The 22,298-nt window shown below is 47.6% G+C and overlaps 1 protein-coding gene across 2 annotated transcripts; it reads left to right on the forward strand.

Annotated features, from left to right (window-relative positions):
- The first annotated feature begins 5,419 nt into the window (after positions 1-5,419).
- cnn1 (calponin) lies at positions 5,420-21,480 on the forward strand. Of its 2 annotated transcripts, none has more exons than NM_001015796.1 (7): positions 5,420-5,519; positions 15,789-15,910; positions 16,748-16,814; positions 16,909-17,046; positions 18,034-18,144; positions 18,233-18,379; positions 19,319-21,480. In NM_001015796.1, exons 1-7 carry the CDS (start codon positions 5,460-5,462, stop codon positions 19,565-19,567), a joined length of 894 nt encoding a protein of 297 aa, NP_001015796.1. In that variant the 5' UTR covers positions 5,420-5,459; the 3' UTR covers positions 19,568-21,480. The 2 variants fall into 2 exon arrangements, with proteins under 2 accessions (NP_001015796.1, XP_012808611.1); XM_012953157.3 differs by lacking the exon at positions 5,420-5,519 and adding an exon at positions 15,512-15,602.
- The last annotated feature ends 818 nt before the right edge of the window (positions 21,481-22,298 follow it).

A 22,298-nucleotide genomic window follows, 5' to 3' on the forward strand; every position in this document is an offset into this window, starting at 1 on the left:
AAGCACTCAGGGGCGGGGTTACTGGAATAAGGAGTTACAGGGACAATAAAGCACTCAGGGGCGGGGTTACTGGAATAAGGAGTAACAGGGACAATAAGGCGCTCAGGGGCGGGGTTACTGGAATAAGGAGTTACAGGGACAATAAAGCACTCAGGGGCGGGGTTACTGAAATAAGGAGTTACAGGGGCAATAAGGCACTCAGGTGCGGGGTTACTGGAATAAGGAGTTACAGGGACAATAAGGCACTCAGGGGCGGGGTTACTGGAATAAGGAGTTACAGGGACAATAAGGCACTCAGGGGCGGGGTTACTGGAATAAGGAGTTACAGGGACAATAAGGCACTCAGGGGCGGGGTTACTGGAATAAGGAGTTACAGGGACAATAAGGCACTCAGGGGCGGGGTTACTGGAATAAGGAGTTACAGGGACAATAAGGCACTCGGGCAGGGTTAAAGGAATAAGGGGCTCAGGGGCTGAATTAATGTAAAAAGATTCTATATTTCTGTTTAAATGGAAAATGGTTATTAGACTATAAGCTCTTTGGGTTAGAAGGTATTAAAACAAGAAAGAAGTGTGAGGAAATTGCAGCTGAGAGGCCCTGAGCTCCTTATAAAGACTGAAGCAGTGGCACGTTCATATGTTTACAAAAGCAGGTTTAAAGAGAGGAATTTATCAGCCTCTTTTATTCTTTCCCTGTGTCTGTCTCCCTCCCTCTCTCAGGCTTTCTGCCAGGCTCCCTAGTTCCAGCTTCTGCTCTCTGCATTGCTACTAGATTTATTCAAAATGTAAAAAGTCAGAGATTCCCTGAGACGGACTTATAAGGACTGCAGTGAGGGAGAGAAAGGAAAGCGCCAGCAGAGCGGCATTACACTCAGGCAGCTACTGTTCTGCGCTATGCTGTGAGCTCACAGGGTGATATAGTATCCAGCCCTGCACATTGGTATCAACTGTAACTGGGCAATAAGGCACTCAGGGCTTGGCTACTATAGGTGGGAGTCACAGTGCAATAAGGCACTTAGGGGCCAAGTTATTTGAATATAGGGTGTCTCGGAGTGCCTTATTGCCCCTGTAACTCCTTATTCCAGTAACCCCGCCCCTGAGCGCCTTATTGCCCCTGTAACTCCTTATTCCAGTAACCCTGCCCCTGAGTGCCTTATTGCCCCTGTAACTCCTTATTCCAGTAACCCCGCCCCTGAGTGCCTTATTGTCCCTGTAACTCCTTATTCCAGTAACCCCGCCCCTGAGTGCCTTATTGCCCCTGTAACTCCTTATTCCGGTAACCCCGCCCCTGAGTGCCTTATTGTCCCTGTAACTCCTTATTCCAGTAACCCCGCCCCTGAGTGCCTTATTGCCCCTGTAACTCCTTATTCCGGTAACCCCGCCCCTGAGTGCCTTATTGTCCCTGTAACTCCTTATTCCAGTAACCCCGCCCCTGAGCGCCTTATTGCCCCTGTAACTCCTTATTCCAGTAACCCCGCCCCTGAGTGCCTTATTGTCCCTGTAACTCCTTATTCCGGTAACCCCGCCCCTGAGTGCCTTATTGCCCCTGTAACTCCTTATTCCAGTAACCCCGCCCCTGAGCGCCTTATTGCCCCTGTATCTCCTTATTCCAGTAACCCCGCCCCTGAGTGCCTTATTGCCCCTGTAACTCCTTATTCCAGTAACCCTGCCCCTGAGTGCCTTATTGTCCCTGTAACTCCTTATTCCAGTAACCCTGCCCCTGAGTGCCTTATTGTCCCTGTAACTCCTTATTCCAGTAACCCCGCCCCTGAGTGCCTTATTGTCCCTGTAACCCCGCCCCTGAGTGCCTTATTGTCCCTGTAACTCCTTATTAGTGTAACCCCACCCCTGAGTGCCTTATTGTCCCTGTAACTCCTTATTCCAGTAACCCCGCCCCTGAGCGCCTTATTGTCCCTGTAACTCCTTATTCCAGTAACCCTGCCCCTGAGTGCCTTATTGTCCCTGTAACTCCTTATTCCCGTAACCCTGCCCCTGAGCGCCTTATTGTCCCTGTAACTCCTTATTAGTGTAACCCCACCCCTGAGTGCCTTATTGTCCCTGTAACTCCTTATTCCAGTAACCCCGCCCCTGAGCGCCTTATTGTCCCTGTAACTCCTTATTCCAGTAACCCCGCCCCTGAGTGCCTTATTGTCCCTGTAACTCCTTATTCCTGTAACCCCGCCCCTGAATGCCTTATTGTCCCTGTAACTCCTTATTCCCGTAACCCTGCCCCTGAGCGCCTTATTGTCCCTGTAACTCCTTATTCCAGTAACCCCGCCCCTGAGCGCCTTATTGTCCCTGTAACTCCTTATTCCAGTAACCCTGCCCCTGAATGCCTTATTGTCCCTGTAACTCCTTATTCCCGTAACCCTGCCCCTGAGCGCCTTATTGTCCCTGTAACTCCTTATTCCAGTAACCCTGCCCCTGAGTGCCTTATTGTCCCTGTAACTCCTTATTCCAGTAACCCTGCCCCTGAGCGCCTTATTGTCCCTGTAACTCCTTATTCCAGTAACCCTGCCCCTGAATGCCTTATTGTCCCTGTAACTCCTTATTCCCGTAACCCTGCCCCTGAGCGCCTTATTGTCCCTGTAACTCCTTATTCCAGTAACCCCGCCCCTGAGTGCCTTATTGTCCCTGTAACTCCTTATTCCAGTAACCCCGCCCCTGAGTGCCTTATTGTCCCTGTAACTCCTTATTCCAGTAACCCCGCCCCTGAGCGCCTTATTGTCCCTGTAACTCCTTATTCCGGTAACCCCGCCCCTGAGTGCCTTATTGCCCCTGTATCTCCTTATTCCGGTAACCCCGCCCCTGAGTGCCTTATTGCCCCGTAACTCCTTATTCCAGTAACCCCGCCCCTGAGTGCCTTATTGCCCCATAACTCCTTATTCCAGTAACCCCGCCCGAGTGCCTTATTGCCCCCGTAACTCCTTATTCCGGTAACCCCGCCCCTGAGTGCCTTATTGCCCCCGTAACTCCTTATTCCCGTAACCCCGCCCCTGAATGCCTTATTGCCCTCGTAACTCCTTATTCCAGTAACCCCGCCCGAGTGCCTTATTGCCCCCGTAACTCCTTATTCCAGTAACCCCGCCCCTGAGTGCCTTATTGCCCCCGTAACTCCTTATTCCAGTAACCCCGCCCCTGAGTGCCTTATTGCCCCCGTAACTCCTTATTCCAGTAACCCCGCCCCTGAGTGCCTTATTGTCCCCGTAACTCCTTATTCCAGTAACCCCGCCCCTGAGTGCCTCATTGTCCCCGTAACTCCTTATTCCAGTAACCCCGCCCCTGAGTGCCTTATTATCCCTGTAACTCCTTATTCCAGTAACCCCGCCCCTGAGTGCCTTATTGTCCCTGTAACTCCTTATTCCAGTAACCCCGCCCCTGAGTGCCTTATTGTCCCTGTAACTCCTTATTCCAGTAACCCCGCCCCTGAGTGCCTTATTGTCCCTGTAACGCCTTATTCCAATAACCCCACCCCTGAGTGCCTTATTGCCCTGTAACTCCTTATTCCAGTTACCCCGCCCCTGAGTGCCTTATTGCCCCTGTAACTCCTTATTCCAGTAACCCCGCCCCTGAGTGCCTTATTGTCCCTGTAACTCCTTATTCCAGTAACCCCGCCCCTGAGTGCCTTATTGTCCCTGTAACTCCTTATTACAGTAACCCCGCCCCTGAGTGCCTTTTTGTCCCTGTAACTCCTTATTCCAGTAACCCCGCCCCTGAGTGCCTTATTGTCCCTGTAACTCCTTATTCCAGTAACCCCGCCCCTGAGTGCCTTATTGCCCCTGTAACTCCTTATTCCAGTAACCCTGCCCCTGAGTGCCTTATTGCCCCTGTAACTCCTTATTCCAGTAACCCCGCCCCGAGTGCCTTATTGTCCCTGTAACGCCTTATTCCAATAACCCCGCCCCTGAGTGCCTTATTGCCCTGTAACTCCTTATTCCAGGAAAATAAGGAATTTAGGGTCTGGGTTATTGTAACAATAAGGTACAGGCACAATACGGCACTTGGGGGCGGGGTTACTGTAACAATAAGGCACTTGGGAGTGGGGTTACTGTAACAATAAGGGACAGGGACAATAAGGCACTTGGGGGCGGGGTTACTGTAGCAATAAGGGACAGGGACAATAAGGCACTTGGGGGCGGGGTTACTGTAGCAATAAGGGACAGGGACAATAAGGCACTTGGGGGCGGGGTTACTGTAGCAATAAGGGACAGGGACAATAAGGCACTTGGGGGCGGGGTTACTGTAGCAATAAGGGACAGGGACAATAAGGCACTTGGGGGCGGGGTTACTGTAGCAATAAGGCACTTGGGGGTGGGGTTACTGTAGCAATAAGGGACAGGGACAATAAGGGACTTGGGGGTGGGGTTACTGTAACAATAAGGGACAGGGACAATAAGGCACTTGAGGGTGGGGTTACTGTAGCAATAAGGGACAAGGGGGCGGGGTTACTGTAGCAATAAGGTACAGGGACAATAAGGCACTAGGGGGCGGGGTTACTGTAGCAATAAGGGACAAGGGGGTGGGGTTACTGTAGCAATAAGGGACAAGGGGTCAGGTGCTGGTTACAGTAATAGCCTTTTGTCAGCGTTTGAGCTCTGTATAAATGTCCCAGCCCTTTGCTCATAGTACAATAAATAACAATGTATATAATAGCGACGTAGAGGGAATTCCAGACATACACTGTCCATATAAGTACAGGCAAGCAGCTGTATATACTCGCGTGCAGAGAGATGAAGGGGCCGGCGCAACCTGTCAGTGAGAGCCAGACATGATCCCCCACATTGGGCCAGTGTTACTCTATGTGAGACAGAGCTTACAATCTAATAAAGTGGAATTCTCTGACTTCCTGCTCAGGTTTCATTTCCTGCCCCCCCAGCCTCCACCCTACGCCCTATCCCCCTTGCTTGTAGTTGGCTGTGTTTATTCCCCTCGCCCCCCTACCCCACGTTCCCCTCTCACTCAGCATCTGTTTAATTCTCCCTTTCATGTTCCTCTCATTTCATATCTGTCACATCATTTCTCCTACCCCTTTATCCCCGACACCTTCCCTTCAGCTCTCATGTTCCCCTTCCGTCCCTCTCTCTTTTAACCTCCCTTCTTCTTGCCCTCCTTACCCCTCTCCTCTATCTCTCTCATTCCCCTCCTACTCTCTCCAACACCATCGCTCCAAAGGAAAAAAAAAAAAAGAAACTCCAAAGTTGGAAAATCTGACACAGTCCTGATATCTCTCACAATATAAATATATATTTCATTATTTTTTTTTTTAATACCAACATGTTGACATCACAGGGAATGCTGCTCTCTGATTGGCTACCAGCTGGACCAATCTGAAAGCCGAGCTGCGGACACACATCTCCCGGAGGATGAGACATTTAAAAAGTTGCAGGAAAAAATCTTAGGACCATCTTCTAGCGGAGCGAGGGAACGAGGCAGAGGAACCAGGGCAGAAGAAGCACAGACATGTACGGTCACTTCAACAAGGGCCCGGCCTATGGACTCAGCGCCGAGGTTAAGAACAAGGTGAGGGGATTGGGCACAAGAGCTGGTTGCTGATTTGTAGAATAGAATCGTATTGTTACTGTTTTTAAATTGGATGAGGAGATAACTGCTATTGCTAGGTGCCGACACTCTATTCAGCCTTATACACACTGTGTGGCCCCTAAGGGAAACAAGCCCCATACACATACCTCTGGCTTATACTGGTTCCATGGGGAGACGTATAATTAATAAGTAGCCTAGGATCAAGGGCTTACTATCTAGTCAAGCCTGTGTCGGTAACATTACTGGGAGTGCCACTGAGACTGCTGCCTGTCGGATTGTGACTCCGTTATGTTGAACTGCAAGTTACACCGTGACCCAGGGGCTACAAAGGATTAACATGCAAAATATTCTATTTTTTTATGTCCTTTGATCCTATGAAGTTACCCTACACAGATACCCGCACAGACAGATACCCACACAGACACCAACACAGATACCCAAACAGACATATACCCACACAGACAGATACCCACACAGATACCCACACAGACAGATACCCACACAGACAGATACCCACACAGACACCAACACAGATACCCAAACAGATATATACCCACACAGATACCCTATATAAACCCGCACAGATACCCGTGAGCCACACTGAACTGGAAAAAGTGTTGGGGAGCAACACAAGCATAAAAATATGTTCCTGTGGGTGCCAATAAGAGCTATAATTGGCTACTTAATAGCAGCCTATGGGGACTGGCAGACTACAGAAGGCTCTGTTTGGCATTATACTTGTTTTTTTATGCAACCAAAACTTGCCTCCTTACCAAAAATTCAAAAATAAGCCCCTGCTTTGAGGCCACTGGGAGCAACATCCAAGGGGTTGGGGAGCAACATGTTGCTCATGAGCCACTGGTTGGGGATCACTGCCCTACATATACCCACACAGATACCAACACAGACAGATACCTTACAGATACCCACACAGACAGATACCCACACAGACAGATACCCACACAGACAGATACCCACACAGACAGATACCTTACAGATACCCACACAGACAGATACCCACACAGACAGTTACCTTACAGATACCCACACAGACAGATACCCACACAGACAGATACCCACACAGACAGATACCCACACAGACAGATACCCACACAGACAGTTACCTTACAGATACCCACACAGACAGATACCCACACAGACAGATACCCACACAGACAGATACCTTACAGATACCCACACAGACAGATACCCACACAGACAGATACCCACACAGACAGATACCCACACAGACACCCTACGGAGACACACAGTTGTGCTTGGGAGACACACAGTAGTGCTTGGGAGACACACAGTTGTGCTTGGGAGACACACAGTTGTGCTTGGGAGACACACAGTTGTGCTTGGGAGACACACAGTTGTGCTTGGGAGACACACAGTAGTGCTTGGGAGACACACAGTTGTGCTTGGGAGACACACAGTAGTGCTTGGGAGACACACAGTTGTGCTTGGGAGACACACAGTTGTGCTTGGGAGACACACAGTAGTGCTTGGGAGACACACAGTAGTGCTTGGGAGACACACAGTTGTGCTTGGGAGACACACAGTTGTGCTTGGGAGACACACAGTTGTGCTTGGGAGACACACAGTTGTGCTTGGGAGACACACAGTTGTGCTTGGGAGACACACAGTAGTGCTTGGGAGACACACAGTTGTGCTTGGGAGACACACAGTAGTGCTTGGGAGACACACAGTTGTGCTTGGGAGACACACAGTAGTGCTTGGGAGACACACAGTTGTGCTTGGGAGACACACAGTTGTGCTTGGGAGACACACAGTAGTGCTTGGGAGACACACAGTTGTGCTTGGGAGACACACAGTAGTGCTTGGGAGACACACAGTTGTGCTTGGGAGACACACAGTTGTGCTTGGGAGACACACAGTAGTGCTTGGGAGACACACAGTAGTGCTTGGGAGACACACAGTAGTGCAGGTAGGAGTTATAAGGCCACTCTGCAGAATGTTTTTGGGGCCAATGACATACTATAACATATACTGTACTGCAAATCGCTGGGGATCTCACTGGGCCCCCTACACTCCTAATTCCGACCCCCAATAACTCTGTGAGCCCATGATTACACCTTGCGTTACAGAAATGGGGATGGGTGCCAGGTTATAAACACACAGAAATGGCATACACAGGCCTGTATGTACGACCTGTTACGGAGAATCCTGAGGACATGGAGCTTTCTGTACAAGATGGGTTTCCTTAAAGGGGATATAAATCTTCTGCTACATTGTTTCACTAGGCAAAATTTTATATTCAAGTTAATCTCCCCTTTAAGAAATCACCAATCTTGGGGAGAGGGGGCATTAATAGCTATTGCAGGACGGATGCAGGAGGGGAATGTGGGTTTTTACTAGGGATGCACCAAACTCACTTCTAATTAGCATTTGCTCATTAGGATCAGAAGGGGTTAAAAATCTTTTTTCACTGCCCATTTAACCCTTTCCGAATTCTAATTAGCATATGCTAATTATTATTCGGATTCAGTTCAGCTGGGACCGCAGATCCGGCCGAAACCATATCCTTAAAAAAATTCGGGATTCGGCCAAATCTGGAACTAAATCCGGGATTAGGTGCATCCCTAGTTTGTACAAAACCCCGTGTCCGTGGACCCATGATATGGCCGTCACGCTTATAGGTATGCCACTGGCCCGACACCTCCAGTTAAATAACTAACATTTTATGTACATGAACCTCCAACTAAAATACATAAGGATGTAAAGGCATGTTCAGTCTGTTACACATAGACTAGGGGAGCAGAGGGGGTGTAGGCCTACACCAGCTTGGGGCCCACCTGGGACATAGACGAGATGACAGGTACAGTGTCCCAAGAGGGGGTGAGCCCCTGGGAAGGTAGGTGCTAGTTGGGGTGAGGCCTACAAGTTTACATGGGGTCTGTACTATAGATATCTGCCTCAAAATTGGGCAACAGATGAGAATGTGTTGATGTAGGTCCCATAGCATTCCATATGATCTGGCTGGAGAATGATTAGATCAGACTAGTTGGGCCAAGCACGTGTATGACTAAATCAGGCTGATCGTCTTAAAGGAAAACTATCCCCCCAGAATGAGTACATAACCAACAGACAGTTTATATTATGTTAAGGGACCTATTAAAGAATCTCCCCAAACTGGAATATATATATCAGTAAATATTGGCTTTTTACATCCTTTCCCTTGAGCCGCCATTTAGTGATGGGCTGTGTGCTCCCTCAGAGATCAGCTGACAGGAAGTGATGCAGCTCTAACTGTAACAGGAAGTAGTGTGGGAGCAAAAGGCAGAACTCTGCCCATTCATTGGCTGATGGGGCCTAGCATGTATGTGTGCCTTGGCTTGTTTGTGTGCACTCCCAGGAGGTGGTCCTTAGTACTTAAAATGGCAGTTTTCTATTTAGGTTTACCCAATGGCACATACTGCTAAAAAGTAGATTTATATGAAAATGGTTTATTCAGATGAAGCAGGTTTTACATATGAGCTGTTTATGCAATATATTTTTTATAGAGACCTACATTGTTTGGGGGGGGGGTATAGTTTTAAGCTTTTAGTTTAAAGCAAAGATTTTTTCTGTTGAAGGCCCCATTTAATGGTCAAACATTCTTTATGTATGCCAACCAATACATGAAATCACTGTATCCAAGAAAGTAAATGAGCATTCACCTATACATTTCACCCTATCTTTTGGGTTCCCCATTCACTCTACCGGGCCCTTCTAGGGGGCTCAGGGTGCAGGTAAGAGATTCTATTTAGAGAGACTGGATAAGGACTGGAGCAAATCTTGAGGGCCTTGTGGCAATGTGTACGTGCCAATCATAATGTAGGTTCATGCTTTCTGACATTATCATAGCATCTCCTATGTGGCCCCATACTGACCCATCACACGGGTATTATTTCTTATTCCTAAAATTGTAAGGTTAAGTAAATAGCAGGGCACTTGTAACACCACTAAATAGTAATGGGACACAGAGTCTGCCCCTCCCACTGCAGGGTGATACAGTGACACAGACAGGAGGGGGCTATGGGACATGGAGTCTGTCCCTCCCACTGCAGGGTGATACAGTGACACAGACAGGAGGGAGCTATGGGACACGGAGACTGTCCCCTCCCACTGCAGGGTGATACAGTGACACAGACAGGAGGGGGCTATGGGACACGGAGTCTGTCCCTCCCACTGCAGGGTGACACAGTGACACAGACAGGAGGGAGCTATGGGACATGGAGTCTGCCCCTCCCACTGCAGGGTGACACAGTGACACAGACAGGAGGGAGCTATGGGACATGGAGTCTGTCCCTCCCACTGCAGGGTGATACAGTGACACAGACAGGAGGGAGCTATGGGACACAGAGTCTGTCCCTCCCACTGCAGGGTGATACAGTGACACAGACAGGAGGGGGCTATGGGACACGGAGTCTGCCCCTCCCACTGCAGGGTGATACAGTGACACAGACAGGAGGGAGCTATGGGACACTGAGTCTGTCCCTCCCACTGCAGGGTGATACAGTGACACAGACAGGAGGGGGCTATGGGACACGGAGTCTGCCCCTCCCACTGCAGGGTGATACAGTGACACAGACAGGAGGGAGCTATGGGACACTGAGTCTGTCCCTCCCACTGCAGGGTGATACAGTGACACAGACAGGAGGGAGCTATGGGACATGGAGTCTGTCCCTCCCACTGCAGGGTGATACAGTGACACAGACAGGAGGGAGCTATGGGACACGGAGTCTGCCCCTCCCACTGCAGGGTGATACAGTGACACAGACAGGAGGGGGCTATGGGACACGAAGTCTGTCCCTCCCACTGCAGGGTGATACAGTGACACAGACAGGAGGGGGCTATGGGACACGAAGTCTGTCCCTCCCACTGCAGGGTGATACAGTGATACAGACAGGAGGGGGCTATGGGACACGGAGTCTGTCCCTCCCACTGCAGGGTAATACAGTGATACAGACAGGAGGGGGCTATGGGACACGGAGTCTGTCCCTCCCACTGCAGGGTGATACAGTGATACAGACAGGAGGGGGCTATGGGACATGGAGTCTGTCCCTCCCACTGCAGGGTGATACAGTGATACAGACAGGAGGGGGCTATGGGACACGAAGTCTGTCCCTCCCACTGCAGGGTGATACAGTGATACAGACAGGAGGGGGCTATGGGACACGGAGTCTGTCCCTCCCACTGCAGGGTGATACAGTGATACAGACAGGAGGGGGCTATGGGACACGGAGTCTGTCCCTCCCACTGCAGGGTGATACAGTGACACAGACAGGAGGGAGCTATGGGACATGGAGTTTGTCCCTCCCACTGCAGGGTGATACAGTGACACAGACAGGAGGGGGCTATGGGACATGGAGTCTGCCCCTCCCACTGCAGGGTGATACAGTGACACAGACAGGAGGGAGCTATGGGACACGGAGTCTGTCCCTCCCACTGCAGGGTGATACAGTGACACAGACAGGAGGGAGCTATGGGAGACGGAGTCTGTCCCTCCCACTGCAGGGTGATACAGCGACACAGACAGGGGGGAGCAATAGGACACGGAGTCTGCCCCTCCCCCTGCAGGGTGATACAGACAGGGGGGAGATATAGGACATACCCAGTAAATGCACAGTAAGGGCAATAACAATGATATCCCAGTGCCTCTCTCCATACCTCTAAGCCATACTGTCCCTGCATTGAATTACACTCCTTGTATCCCAGGGGCAGGTAAGAGGAAAGCAAATTTAACCCTGTGTGTGCCAGGCAGGACCAGTAGAACAGAGCACAGTGCCCGCAGTCTCCTGGAGCTGAGTCCAGACCATATAAGGCTGCCTGTGCTGTTCCATGGAATGCCTCTACTATATAAGGGTATTGATGAAATCCAGTCTATACGGGGGATAAACCCAGGTGTGAAATTGCTTCCTCTCCCTGTTCATTCTCCCCCTCCCTATTCATTCATACTCTGCTGTTCTATTAATTAGCAGCTGGTAATTAAGAGAGATCCCGGAGCAGTACATTCCTGCATGAGAATGTCTCTCTTACTCACTCTCACTATTTTGCTTAGGAGCTATTCTTAGCCTGTGCTCATCTAGGGACATCTACAGGGATCTGTGGGTCCCATCAGTAATTCTCTGCCCCTGGGGGAATGGCCAACATGGGGGGCAAATACACTGGGCACTCACAAGGGAACCAACCAGTAACAGCCCCATATACCCACTCAGTCCCATTATACAGAGCGGGGAGATCATTATTGGCCTATAGATACTCAGTCCCATTATACAGAGCGGGGAGATCATTATAGGCCTATAGATACTCAGCCCCATTATACAGAGCGGGGAGATCATTATCGGCCTATAGATACTCAGCCCCGTTATACAGAGCGGGGAGATCATTATCGGCCTATAGATACTCAGCCCCATTATACAGAGCGGGGAGATCATTATCAGCCTATAGATACTCAGTCCCGTTATACAGAGCGGGGAGATCATTATCGGCCTATAGATACTCAGCCCCATTATACAGAGCGGGGAGATCATTATCGGCCTATAGATACTCATCCCCATTATACAGAGCGGGGAGATCATTATCAGCCTATAGATACTCAGCCCCATTATACAGAGCGGGGAGATCATTATCGGCCTATAGATACTCAGCCCCATTATACAGAGCGGGGAGATCATTATCGGCCTATAGATACTCAGCCCCATTATACAGAGCGGGGAGATCATTATCGGCCTATAGATACTCAGCCCCATTATACAGAGCGGGGAGATCATTATCGGCCTATAGATACTCAGCCCCATTATACAGAGCGGGGAGATCATTATCGGCCTATAGATACTCAGCCCCATTATACAGAGCGGGGAGATCGTTATCGGCCTATAGATACTCAGCCCCATTATACAGAGCGGGGAGATCATTATCGGCCTATAGATACTCAGCCCCATTATACAGAGCGGGGAGATCATTATCGGCCTATAGATACTCAGTCCCGTTATACAGAGCGGGGAGATCATTATCGGCCTATAGATACTCAGCCCCATTATACAGAGCGGGGGGATCATTATTTGCCTATAGATACTCAGCCCCGTTATACAGAGCGGGGAGATCATTATCGGCCTATAGATACTCAGCCCCATTATACAGAGCGGGGAGATCATTATCGGCCTATAGATACTCAGCCCCATTATACAGAGCGGGGAGATCATTATCAGCCTATAGATACTCAGTCCCATTATACAGAACAGCAGTGCATACACATCAGTACTATAGTGAGTGCAACATGCTCAGTGCTAGTACAGAGGCAGAGCGCTTAGCAATGCAGACTAATGAGCTCGTTAGTGAGGGTAACATTATGAGTATAATTACAAAGTGCGTGGGAAGCTCAGTAAATTGGGATTGGCACAGGACAGCCCCTGTATCCTTTCTCGGCTCTTCTGCCTAGTTTGGTAAATTCCTACTCCAAGCATAACTGTCAATATTTAGGTTGGCAGGAGAGGAGAGTGGGCTGGGGGGGGGGGATGCTGAGTGCCACTGTGCCTCCATCCTCCCAGCTTCCCCTCACATACAGCCCCCCACACTGCCATATGCACAGCTATGCACCCCCAATACATCCCTCACTGGCTGCTGGCACTGTAGGGGTTAGTATTGCAGCTTACCTTACAGCGCTGGGATCCTAGGTTCAGTTCCAGCCGGGGCACTATCTGCGAGGGGTTTGTATGTTCTCTACATCTGTTTCTTCTGCATTCCGGTTTTCTTCCACACTATAACCTGAGAGGTTATTGGCTCCCGATGAAACTGACTCTAGCCTATATGAGAATGTGACAGGGATTTTAGATTGTAAGCTCCAGTGGGGCAGGGACTGATGTATAATCTCTGTGCTGCCCTATACAAAGGATAACAATATAAAAATTATACAGTAACAGAAAATTCTAACTGCTGATTGGCTGTGAGCTAGAGCTAAACAAACACTGCACCTGTTATTAAATTCAATAGCCATGGGGCATTTCTGGGGTCCTTTGGAACAGGCCCGTGTTCCCCTGCTATAGACCTAGAGGCCCTAATTCAATCAGCATTGCGATCCACGGCCAGTAGTTCTGATCTGTGGTCCTAGTGGTCTGGCAATGCTGTAAATGTTGGTACGGAAGGAAGCAATTTCATACATAGCTCTGTGTTTGGTTCACACTAGGAATTCCTGCCCGGAATTTACTCCTGGGGCAGAAAGCTTCCCATCTGCCTCTGGTCTCTAAAGCTGGCCATACACGCACCGATATTATTGTATGAAACGATATTCGGTGCGTGTATGGCAACTCGGCGAGCCAACCGATATCGCAGAAGGCTGCTGATATCGGTCGACTCGCCGATCGGGCGGGTTAGAAGATTTTGATTGGTCGCCATTGAAGGTGCCTGAGCAAAATCTGCCTTCAGGGCTGAACTGGCAGAAGGAGGTAGAAATCCTATTGTTTCTACCTCCATATCTGACGAATTCTGCCCTGAACGTCAGTGGAGGGTTGGGACGATCTTTTGTGCGACCGATGGTTGCACGGAAGATCGAAAATCGCCATGTGTGTGGCCACCTTTAGCCTCATGTAAGTAAATTGGGTGGGTTCTAAGTTTCAAGACTAGAAACTAAAATTAACCAATAAACGCTAAAATCAATGAATACTGTATATATTTACCCTAATCCCCAATTATAAATATATCATATCTACCTAATATATGTATCCTATGCACCAATCAAATGTATTATTAGCCATCATATTTATCATTTTATCTACCATTTATATCTATCAGATACACCTATCATATCTATACCTACCATATCTTCCAATCATAATTATCATATCTATTATATCTGATATCTACCTATTGTACCTATATTATATTCATCATCTACCTATTAAATCTACCCTACTGACCAATCATATCTACCGACGCTGAGCCGCCCTTCCCCACATTAAGGGCAGTGATGAAGGAAATGCTGGGGCTGCCAATAACATGGGGCCCTAAATAGAATGTAGGAATAATGTTGCTGCAAGGCTTGTGACTCAGTAGCAGTCGGCACGTTAGGCCTCGTGGGTAAGGATGCCAATGGCACTGCTGTAAGAGAATGTGTGAGGTCGAGGGAGGAAATATTTTGGAAGTAGATTTAAAAAGATTCCAGCATGGGCTATACGTAGAGGAGTAGGCAGGGAATTGTGCTAGGTCTAGTTTCAAGGTAGGTAATATAGTGGCAAAGGCAGCAGTGCCACCCGAGGCTATCACTGGCCTTGGCAACACCAGTGTCGAGAATGGTAAGCGTGTAAAGGTGGCCATACAGGGTGTGATACACTCGTTTGGCAAAGTCGTCAAAAGAGCAGATCGTCTCTTGATATGCCCACCCAAGGGGCATATCGGGCGATGTTGGTCTAATTCAATCATTTGGCCCTAGGGCCAAGCGATCAAATTAAATCAGCGGGTATATGACCCATCAGATCGAGGACTGCATCAACAAGCCGATCAGATGGGAAAATCAAACCTGCCTAATCGAGATCTGCCCAATTTTAATATCAGTTGCGTAGGCCTGTCGGAGAGCCCCATACACAGGCAGATAAGCTGCCCAATCGGTCTTAAGGGCCCAAATCAACAGCTGAAATCTGTGTATGGCCACCTTGTAGCCTAGGGAGGCAACCATTTGTTCTGATAAATCTGCTCATCTAGTGAACTTTGCACTATTTGGGTCATACACTGGGTCATATCAGGGCATATGAGTTCCATATGGAGAGAATCAAATCTACATTCAGATACAGTCCTCGTCAAAAACGATTTCCAAAATTGTTGTATAGACATCTGGTCTTTTTTTGGGCCAGATATGTTGGGCAGGCTGAGCAGCAGACTCCATACAGCAGCCAATAAGCTGCCAACTCAGCCTGTAGGGAGCTGGCAGCTTTTATCAGTCCATTTATGGTGAGCTGCACACATGTTGGCGAGCACAGAGGCAGGCAAACGTCTTCGTCTTGCTTTATAGAGGCACCAGAAATGCAGAAACTTCTGCCATCCGCTGGAAGACACAGGGAGCAGGTACCAGAGAATGGCACCCACGTCTATGGGAGGATTGAAGGGCAATTGTGGTGCCTCCATTACTGTCTAATGTCCTGAACTTCCAGTATTATAAATTCCATCCTTTTCTACTAGCGATTTGTGGCTAATGAACATGGACAATAAAGTGTCCAGTGGATCCTTAATAGTTGTCTCCTCTGATTCCAGTTGGCGCAGAAGTATGATGTACAGAAGGAGGCGGAGCTCAGAGAGTGGATAGAGGGCCTGACGGGAAGAACCATTGGGAAAGGCTTCATGGATTCTCTGAAAGATGGAATCATCCTGTGCGAGTAAGTTGGGGGGGCTAGCCAATAGGAAAGCTCGGTTTAATTCCCATGGCAGTTGCTAGCAAACAAAACAGGTTAATTTCACTGTGCCTTCAAGACCAAAACTACAAGCTTTGCGACATGGTTGGACGTCATGATAATATTATGGGATATAGATGGGGCAAAAATACTGCATTTGTTTCTGATTAGGCTAATCACTTCCTAGGTACAGAGTGGCACTAAGTTACCTTCCCTCAGGACATGCCCACCTACAGAACATCCCTCCTCCTATAGGAGGCCGTACACAGGTTGATTTGGTACGCTCTCCATTTATCCAATCAGACAGGGCCACACACGGCATGACTGCCTTTCTATTGTTACTATAGCTGGTGCAGTAGCTGATTTCACTGGCCATACATAGATCCTCTACAGAAGCCAAGATCCCACAGATTGCCCACCACCAAAGTGGTTTGACCAGTGGGTCAAATACAGTCAACATCCATGAAACATTTTGGTCCACAGAATACAAGGTTTCTTATCTCCAAATCCTTTCTCCAATATTGGCCAGGAGGTACGCGGTCACGTCCCAAAGGTTGGCACTGTACTGTGTGCTTTAAGCTTGAGAAATATAGGCCCGAAGGCTCAACAGGCAGATCATTGGCCACTTTGGTAACACCAATTATAACATGAGTTGTTTGGAACCATACCCATTAGGTAATACAGGTATATAGGTTCTCCTGGGAGTTAGACAACAAATAGAGGACTGCAGGTTTCCGTAGTGAATTCAATGTGGGGGCAAAACTGTTTCTATATTGTAATGGGGGGCAACTTAGCCTCACCTTCTCTGTCTCATTTCTCCAGGCTTATCAACAAACTCCAGCCTGGCACCGTTCGGAAGATCAACGAGGCGACCCAGAACTGGCACAAGGTGACCAGCAAATGGTTTTTCCTCACGGGACTGAGCAGCTCCGGGGAAAATGTTTTGAAATAATTATTAATTACCAATCTCTGTAACCTTCTAGTTGGAAAACATCGGAAATTTTATCAAAGGCATCACACAATACGGAGTGAAACCCCATGATATATTTGAGGCAAACGATCTCTTTGAGAACACCAACCTAACCCAAGTTCAATACACCCTGCTGGCATTAGCCAGTGTGGTAAGTATGTTGTGCCAGGCAACACTCTATCCAGGGCCGCCATTGGGGGGGGGGGAGAGGGGGAACAATTGTGCCGGGCCCCGTGAAATCTTCCAGGTGACACGAAAGTTATGTAAATTGTATAATTTACACTAAAACTTACACATAATTTACGTAACTTCCGCAAAAACTGCCTAGAAACTTAAGTAACTTGTGTATCAAGCTAAAGACAATGCAGAGAAGCTTTGCAGGGACAAACTCCACTGACCCCCAATGAATGAAAAACTTAAGGTAAATCCCACTGCCCCCAATGAACTGACTGACTGATTAGTTCATTATTAATTTTAACTATTTTTATCAACTGCTTATTATAGAGAAACATCAGCTGTTTATATTAGGAGATATTTACTGAATGATATCAGCATTTTCTACATTAAATTTCCAGCAGGAGAATAACTGGCTATTGGGCCCCACAACAACATCATTGGGCCCCTGCACTTACGCAATTTACTTAACTTTACTTTCTAAGAAACTTAAATAACTTATGTATAAACTCCACTGATCCCAATGAAAATACTGACTTATTAGCACATGAATCATGTTTACTATATTTATATACTACTACTGACTAGTTATTGGGCCCCACAGCAAAATCTTAACTTACTCAGTTTACGTAACTTGTGCAAACACTTACGTAACTTCCATATCAAAGCAACGAAAGCGCAGAGCAGAGGCAGGTAGGTGGGAAGGGGTTAATCTCAGGGCTAACTCCACTGCCCCCAATAAACTAAATGACTTATTAGCACATTAATCAGTGGAACTCTTCATATGAACGGCTTGTTATAGAGTAACATCAGCTGTTTATATTGCACACACAAGGGACATGGCCAAAATTTTGGTACTACGCACTTGTGTCCAATGGGGGCCCCAAAGTTTCTGAGGAGGCCCTGGCACTTGCGCACTTGGGCATGGCACCTACCCACCTTTCCAACACTGTGTATGTTTCAGGCCAAGACAAAAGGTGCCACAGTGGATATTGGAGTGAAATACGCTGACCGTCAGGAAAGGAAATACGACCTTGACAAACTCAAGGAGGGACGGAATATTATTGGGCTCCAGGTAAGTGGGCAAAACCACTACTGAACCCAACAGCGGCTTGTTGGTCACGTGACATTGTGCTGAAAATGTTTCTGCTCTTTATTGGCAGATGGGAACTAACAAGTATGCCAGCCAGAAAGGGATGACATCGTATGGTACTCGTAGGCACCTCTATGATCCCAAGCTGGCTAATGACCAACCACTTGACCAGGCAACAATCAGCCTGCAAATGGGCACCAATAAAGGAGCTTCCCAGGTGAGTAGATAGGAGCAGGGATTGACAACATCAGGCCATTAAACATTATACTGACAGACTGAGATCTCGGGGCATGTTTGGCATTTGTTACCACAAGATGTGGTTCTATTTCCCATCGTTTCCTGGACCCAATTCCAATAGCAGCTCTAATAGAGAATCAGCCGAAGAGAAGTGACGGGGAAGTGATCTTTGAGAAAATATGGAGAAGTAAGAAAGAATGAACTTAGTGGGGAATTACTAAATATAGTGGTAGTTAGGCAAAAAGGAGATGGTAAAACCAAGATGGCCGATGTCCGAAGGTGAATCATAGTAAAGTGGCCATAGACAGGCCAATAATCTGGTCCTTCTGGACTGAGTTAGCAGCCTACTGGCCCCATGTAGGGGGCCCTCCGATGGGCCCAACAGATATCTGGTTGAAAAATCAGGCAGATACTGACTGGGCAGGTTGAGAAATCCCACTGGGGCCAGGACAGCATTGGCTCATTAATACAGTTCTCGTCCTTTTGTGATCCGATCATTGTAGCCCACCTCAAGGTGGGAAGGGGCCACTCATTTGGCAACCTCACCAAACATTCAGATGTTTGAATGCATAGCCTGCTTTAGTTACTGACTGAGTGACTAATAAGCATTAAGACCGGCTAGCTCTAGGGTACAATGGGAAGGAGCACAGGCTTGGGCCGAGGGACATTATAGATCAGCACTTCCAATAACCACGTATGGAAAAGATATGGCACCCCTTTTAGAAGGCATAATTTAAAATTATGCCGGCTGTGCAGCTCAGGTTTGCTACCTCTCAGTTATAATCCCCCAAATTCCACCACTGAGGAACAGCTTACTGATAGGATGAGAGGCAGCGGACCATAGAAGTCACACTTGCACAGATAAGTGTTGCATACAGAAGCAGCTTCCCTCTGACAGCCCCTGTTTCTCTCCCTCTAGTCTGGCATGACCGCACCTGGTACCAAACGCCAGATCTTTGACCAGAAGCTTGGCATGGAACACTGCGACACCCAGACCATCTCCTTGCAAATGGGATCAAACAAGGGAGCTTCTCAGCAAGGCATGACTGTGTACGGCTTACCCCGCCAAGTTTACGATTCCAAATACTGCAATGCGCCAGAATACCTATTGGCAGAGGATCAAGATGGGCAGTACAATAACAGCCACCAGTATTACAACTCTGAGTAACAGCCCAGCCTCTATGTAACATAACCCCTGCCCACATCCCTTCCGTGCCAGTGTGTGTTTGCTACTGTGGCCAAAAAATAATTTAAAAAATGGGCCCATGCTTCCCATTTTGCCAACGTGTGCCAGTTGGTCTGGCAAAGAGGCACACAGGCACCTACTGTCACCATAAGCTCACTAAAGATACAGAAAGGCACCAATACTGCCCACTGTGTGCCAGGCTAGGATACTACCTTGGCAGAGAATGGGCAATATTTAACATATGCCAGGGCTTACTCTCCCCTGTAGCAAAGAAAAGTGCCTTTTTCTGTCAGAAAGTTCCTACTTATCAGTGCTGTGTCCATGTTGTCTATTCCACCTGCTTGTCTGGTGAGGAAGGGTTTGGTTTATTTCATTCCATCCTTCATTATTCCTGACACCGCTGTCTGGAGAATGATTGGGCTGCAGAGCATCACTCCCTGCTATAAGGAAACCAGAGGCTAAATTCCAGTTTAAACGGGAAGGATGTTTATACCTTTATTTTTTATGATAGTTTTTAATTTTATTTTTGGAAGGAGGGGTGGTGGGTTCAATTCTTTGCTTTTCTATTTAGCTTCTCAGCTAGAAATTAAATGTTTAGATTGTTGCTGAGGAGAATAGCCCCCTAGCAAATAGAATGTAGACTAGACTTGTAGCAACATTGTTGTTTTTTTTTTTTTTAATATTCAGCTTTCTATTCAGGCTTGTATTAGTCTCCCAGACTGGCATTCAAACTGACAGCTAGCTGCTAGGGCAACTGACCATAGCAACCAGACAGATTGAATTCAAGACGGGAAATACTACGCCATAAACATGCAGGAGAAGAATAAGTTTAGATACAAATTATTCTAGAAACCCACTAGCTGCACAATACTAACAGTTAATTTAAAGCAAATGTAAGGGTCGGGCCTGCAGAGTTCACCCATTAATACGCTCACTGCTTTGATGCCCAGAGGCCGACACTGTTTCACCTTTACTGAAGATGGTGCCAAGAAAAAACTGCAAATCACTTTTTTACAAAGTTTATATGAGACATTAAACAATCCAATGATGCACATAGAAATAAATCTATACCTTGCATAGCTTTTCTAAAGTGGGTAAAACCTGGGTATTTTCGTGCCAAAGAGCTGCTTTGTTATTATGTTATTGTTTGGTAAATAGAGCAAGTGTTCCGCCATTTTGCTGATATGGCCACTAGACGGCATGTCTTGTTACAATGTGTGGTTGGAGTTACCGTGACAGGGCAATCCTGACAGCCTTGCACAGCACTGATACAGCCACCATCTTGCCCTACTAGGCCTTTCTCTTTCCACTCTTCAGCTTCAGTTCTAAAGCTGCTCATTTGCAGGGGTGGCTGCTAAGTTGAGGGCCTACAGTTGCCACCTTACTCACATTTTACCAGCGCTGATAACAAAAATGACACTTGATGCCAATGCAGTCGCTGGGTGGATATACCTACTGATATCCTACCCCTCCCCCCCCCCCCATAGCAGCACACTGCAGGGCATTGCTTTAGCGGTGGAGCAGATGTAGGGAAGTTTATAGTGAGTAAAGGAAGGTGTAGGAACTGGGTTAAAGGGGTGATGTTCTGCGGGACAGTAGGATAGGAACAGACAAGGACAGATAGGAGAGCAAAACTATAGAGGCCTCAGTCACATGATATACTGGGCGAGTGATGCCCTGCAGATCACTGGCAGGGAAGAGGTTAAAGAAGCAATGCTCAGCACAAATCCAAGGCAGATCGTGCGATGCTCTGCATATCTTTGCCTGGCTCTGTTTGCACACTTCCTTGCCCCCTCCTGTCACTGCGCTGCAGTTTAGAGAGTAACTTAAAGCACCTCACATGTATGCTCTGTCGGGAAATGACAGCAAATATATTTCTATATATTTCTACCCTGTGTCTGTGTGGTGTCCTTTATGGCTGCTGTGTTGTGTTGTGCAGTTCAGCAGGTGGATAGGTACAGATGCACACAAGATATTCTGGGAAACACTGCAATGCCCTACCCTGATCCATTGCTAAAGTGACTACACTTGAGAGTTGCGACTGGCTAGTCCAGATTCTGACCAGACCAGTCTAATTTATATAAATCCTCAAAGAACTATAGGGAAAAAGCGGACTTTATAGTAGGCCTTACACTGGCTGATTTTTTTAAAAGGGATACACCCAAATGGATAATGGTCTGAAAAAGGCAGGATCGCAGTATGGCCTGTCAAAACCAGCCAACAACCTGACATGCCAGATGGCCAAAATCAGCCAAACTTCCCAACTAAATCTGGGCATGTATGTCTCTACAAATAAACACCCATTTGGCCACAGCCACGGGCAGAATGCTAGTGCATTTCAAAAGGGGTCATTAAAAAAAAAAACTAAACTTTCCAAAATAATTATTCTCAGTATACAATTAAAGTAAAAGTCAGTCAATCCTTTCTCCAGTGAATCAAACTAGTATTTTGATACTAGTTAGATTCACATTAATATCATCCTTTTGGGCCAGTCCTGGCAATACATTCTCTCTCATACTGGGCGGTTGATTTGCACATCTGATAGATTTTTACTAAAGAAAAAAAAAAAAGCAGTGTATGTATATTCCAAATATGCATTGTTTTTTCCTATTATCTCATGGGAAAGCAGCTATTCCTTCCCTAACACATTGGTGCTGCCAAACAAACCCTGATACCATTACAAAATACCCTACACAAGGCTGACCCCTAGTGG

This window comes from Xenopus tropicalis, chromosome 3, assembly GCF_000004195.4.
Source record: "Xenopus tropicalis strain Nigerian chromosome 3, UCB_Xtro_10.0, whole genome shotgun sequence".
Lineage (NCBI taxonomy): Eukaryota > Metazoa > Chordata > Amphibia > Anura > Pipidae > Xenopus > Xenopus tropicalis.

Coding starts and splice junctions, on each gene's coding strand:
- cnn1 (NM_001015796.1), top strand. CDS start 5,460: ATGTACGGTCACTTCAACAAGGGCCCGGCCTATGGACTCAGCGCCGAG. Junction 16,815..16,908: donor CGACCCAGAACTGGCACAAG/GTGACCAGCAAA, acceptor GTAACCTTCTAG/TTGGAAAACATCGGAAATTT. Junction 18,145..18,232: donor GGAATATTATTGGGCTCCAG/GTAAGTGGGCAA, acceptor CTTTATTGGCAG/ATGGGAACTAACAAGTATGC.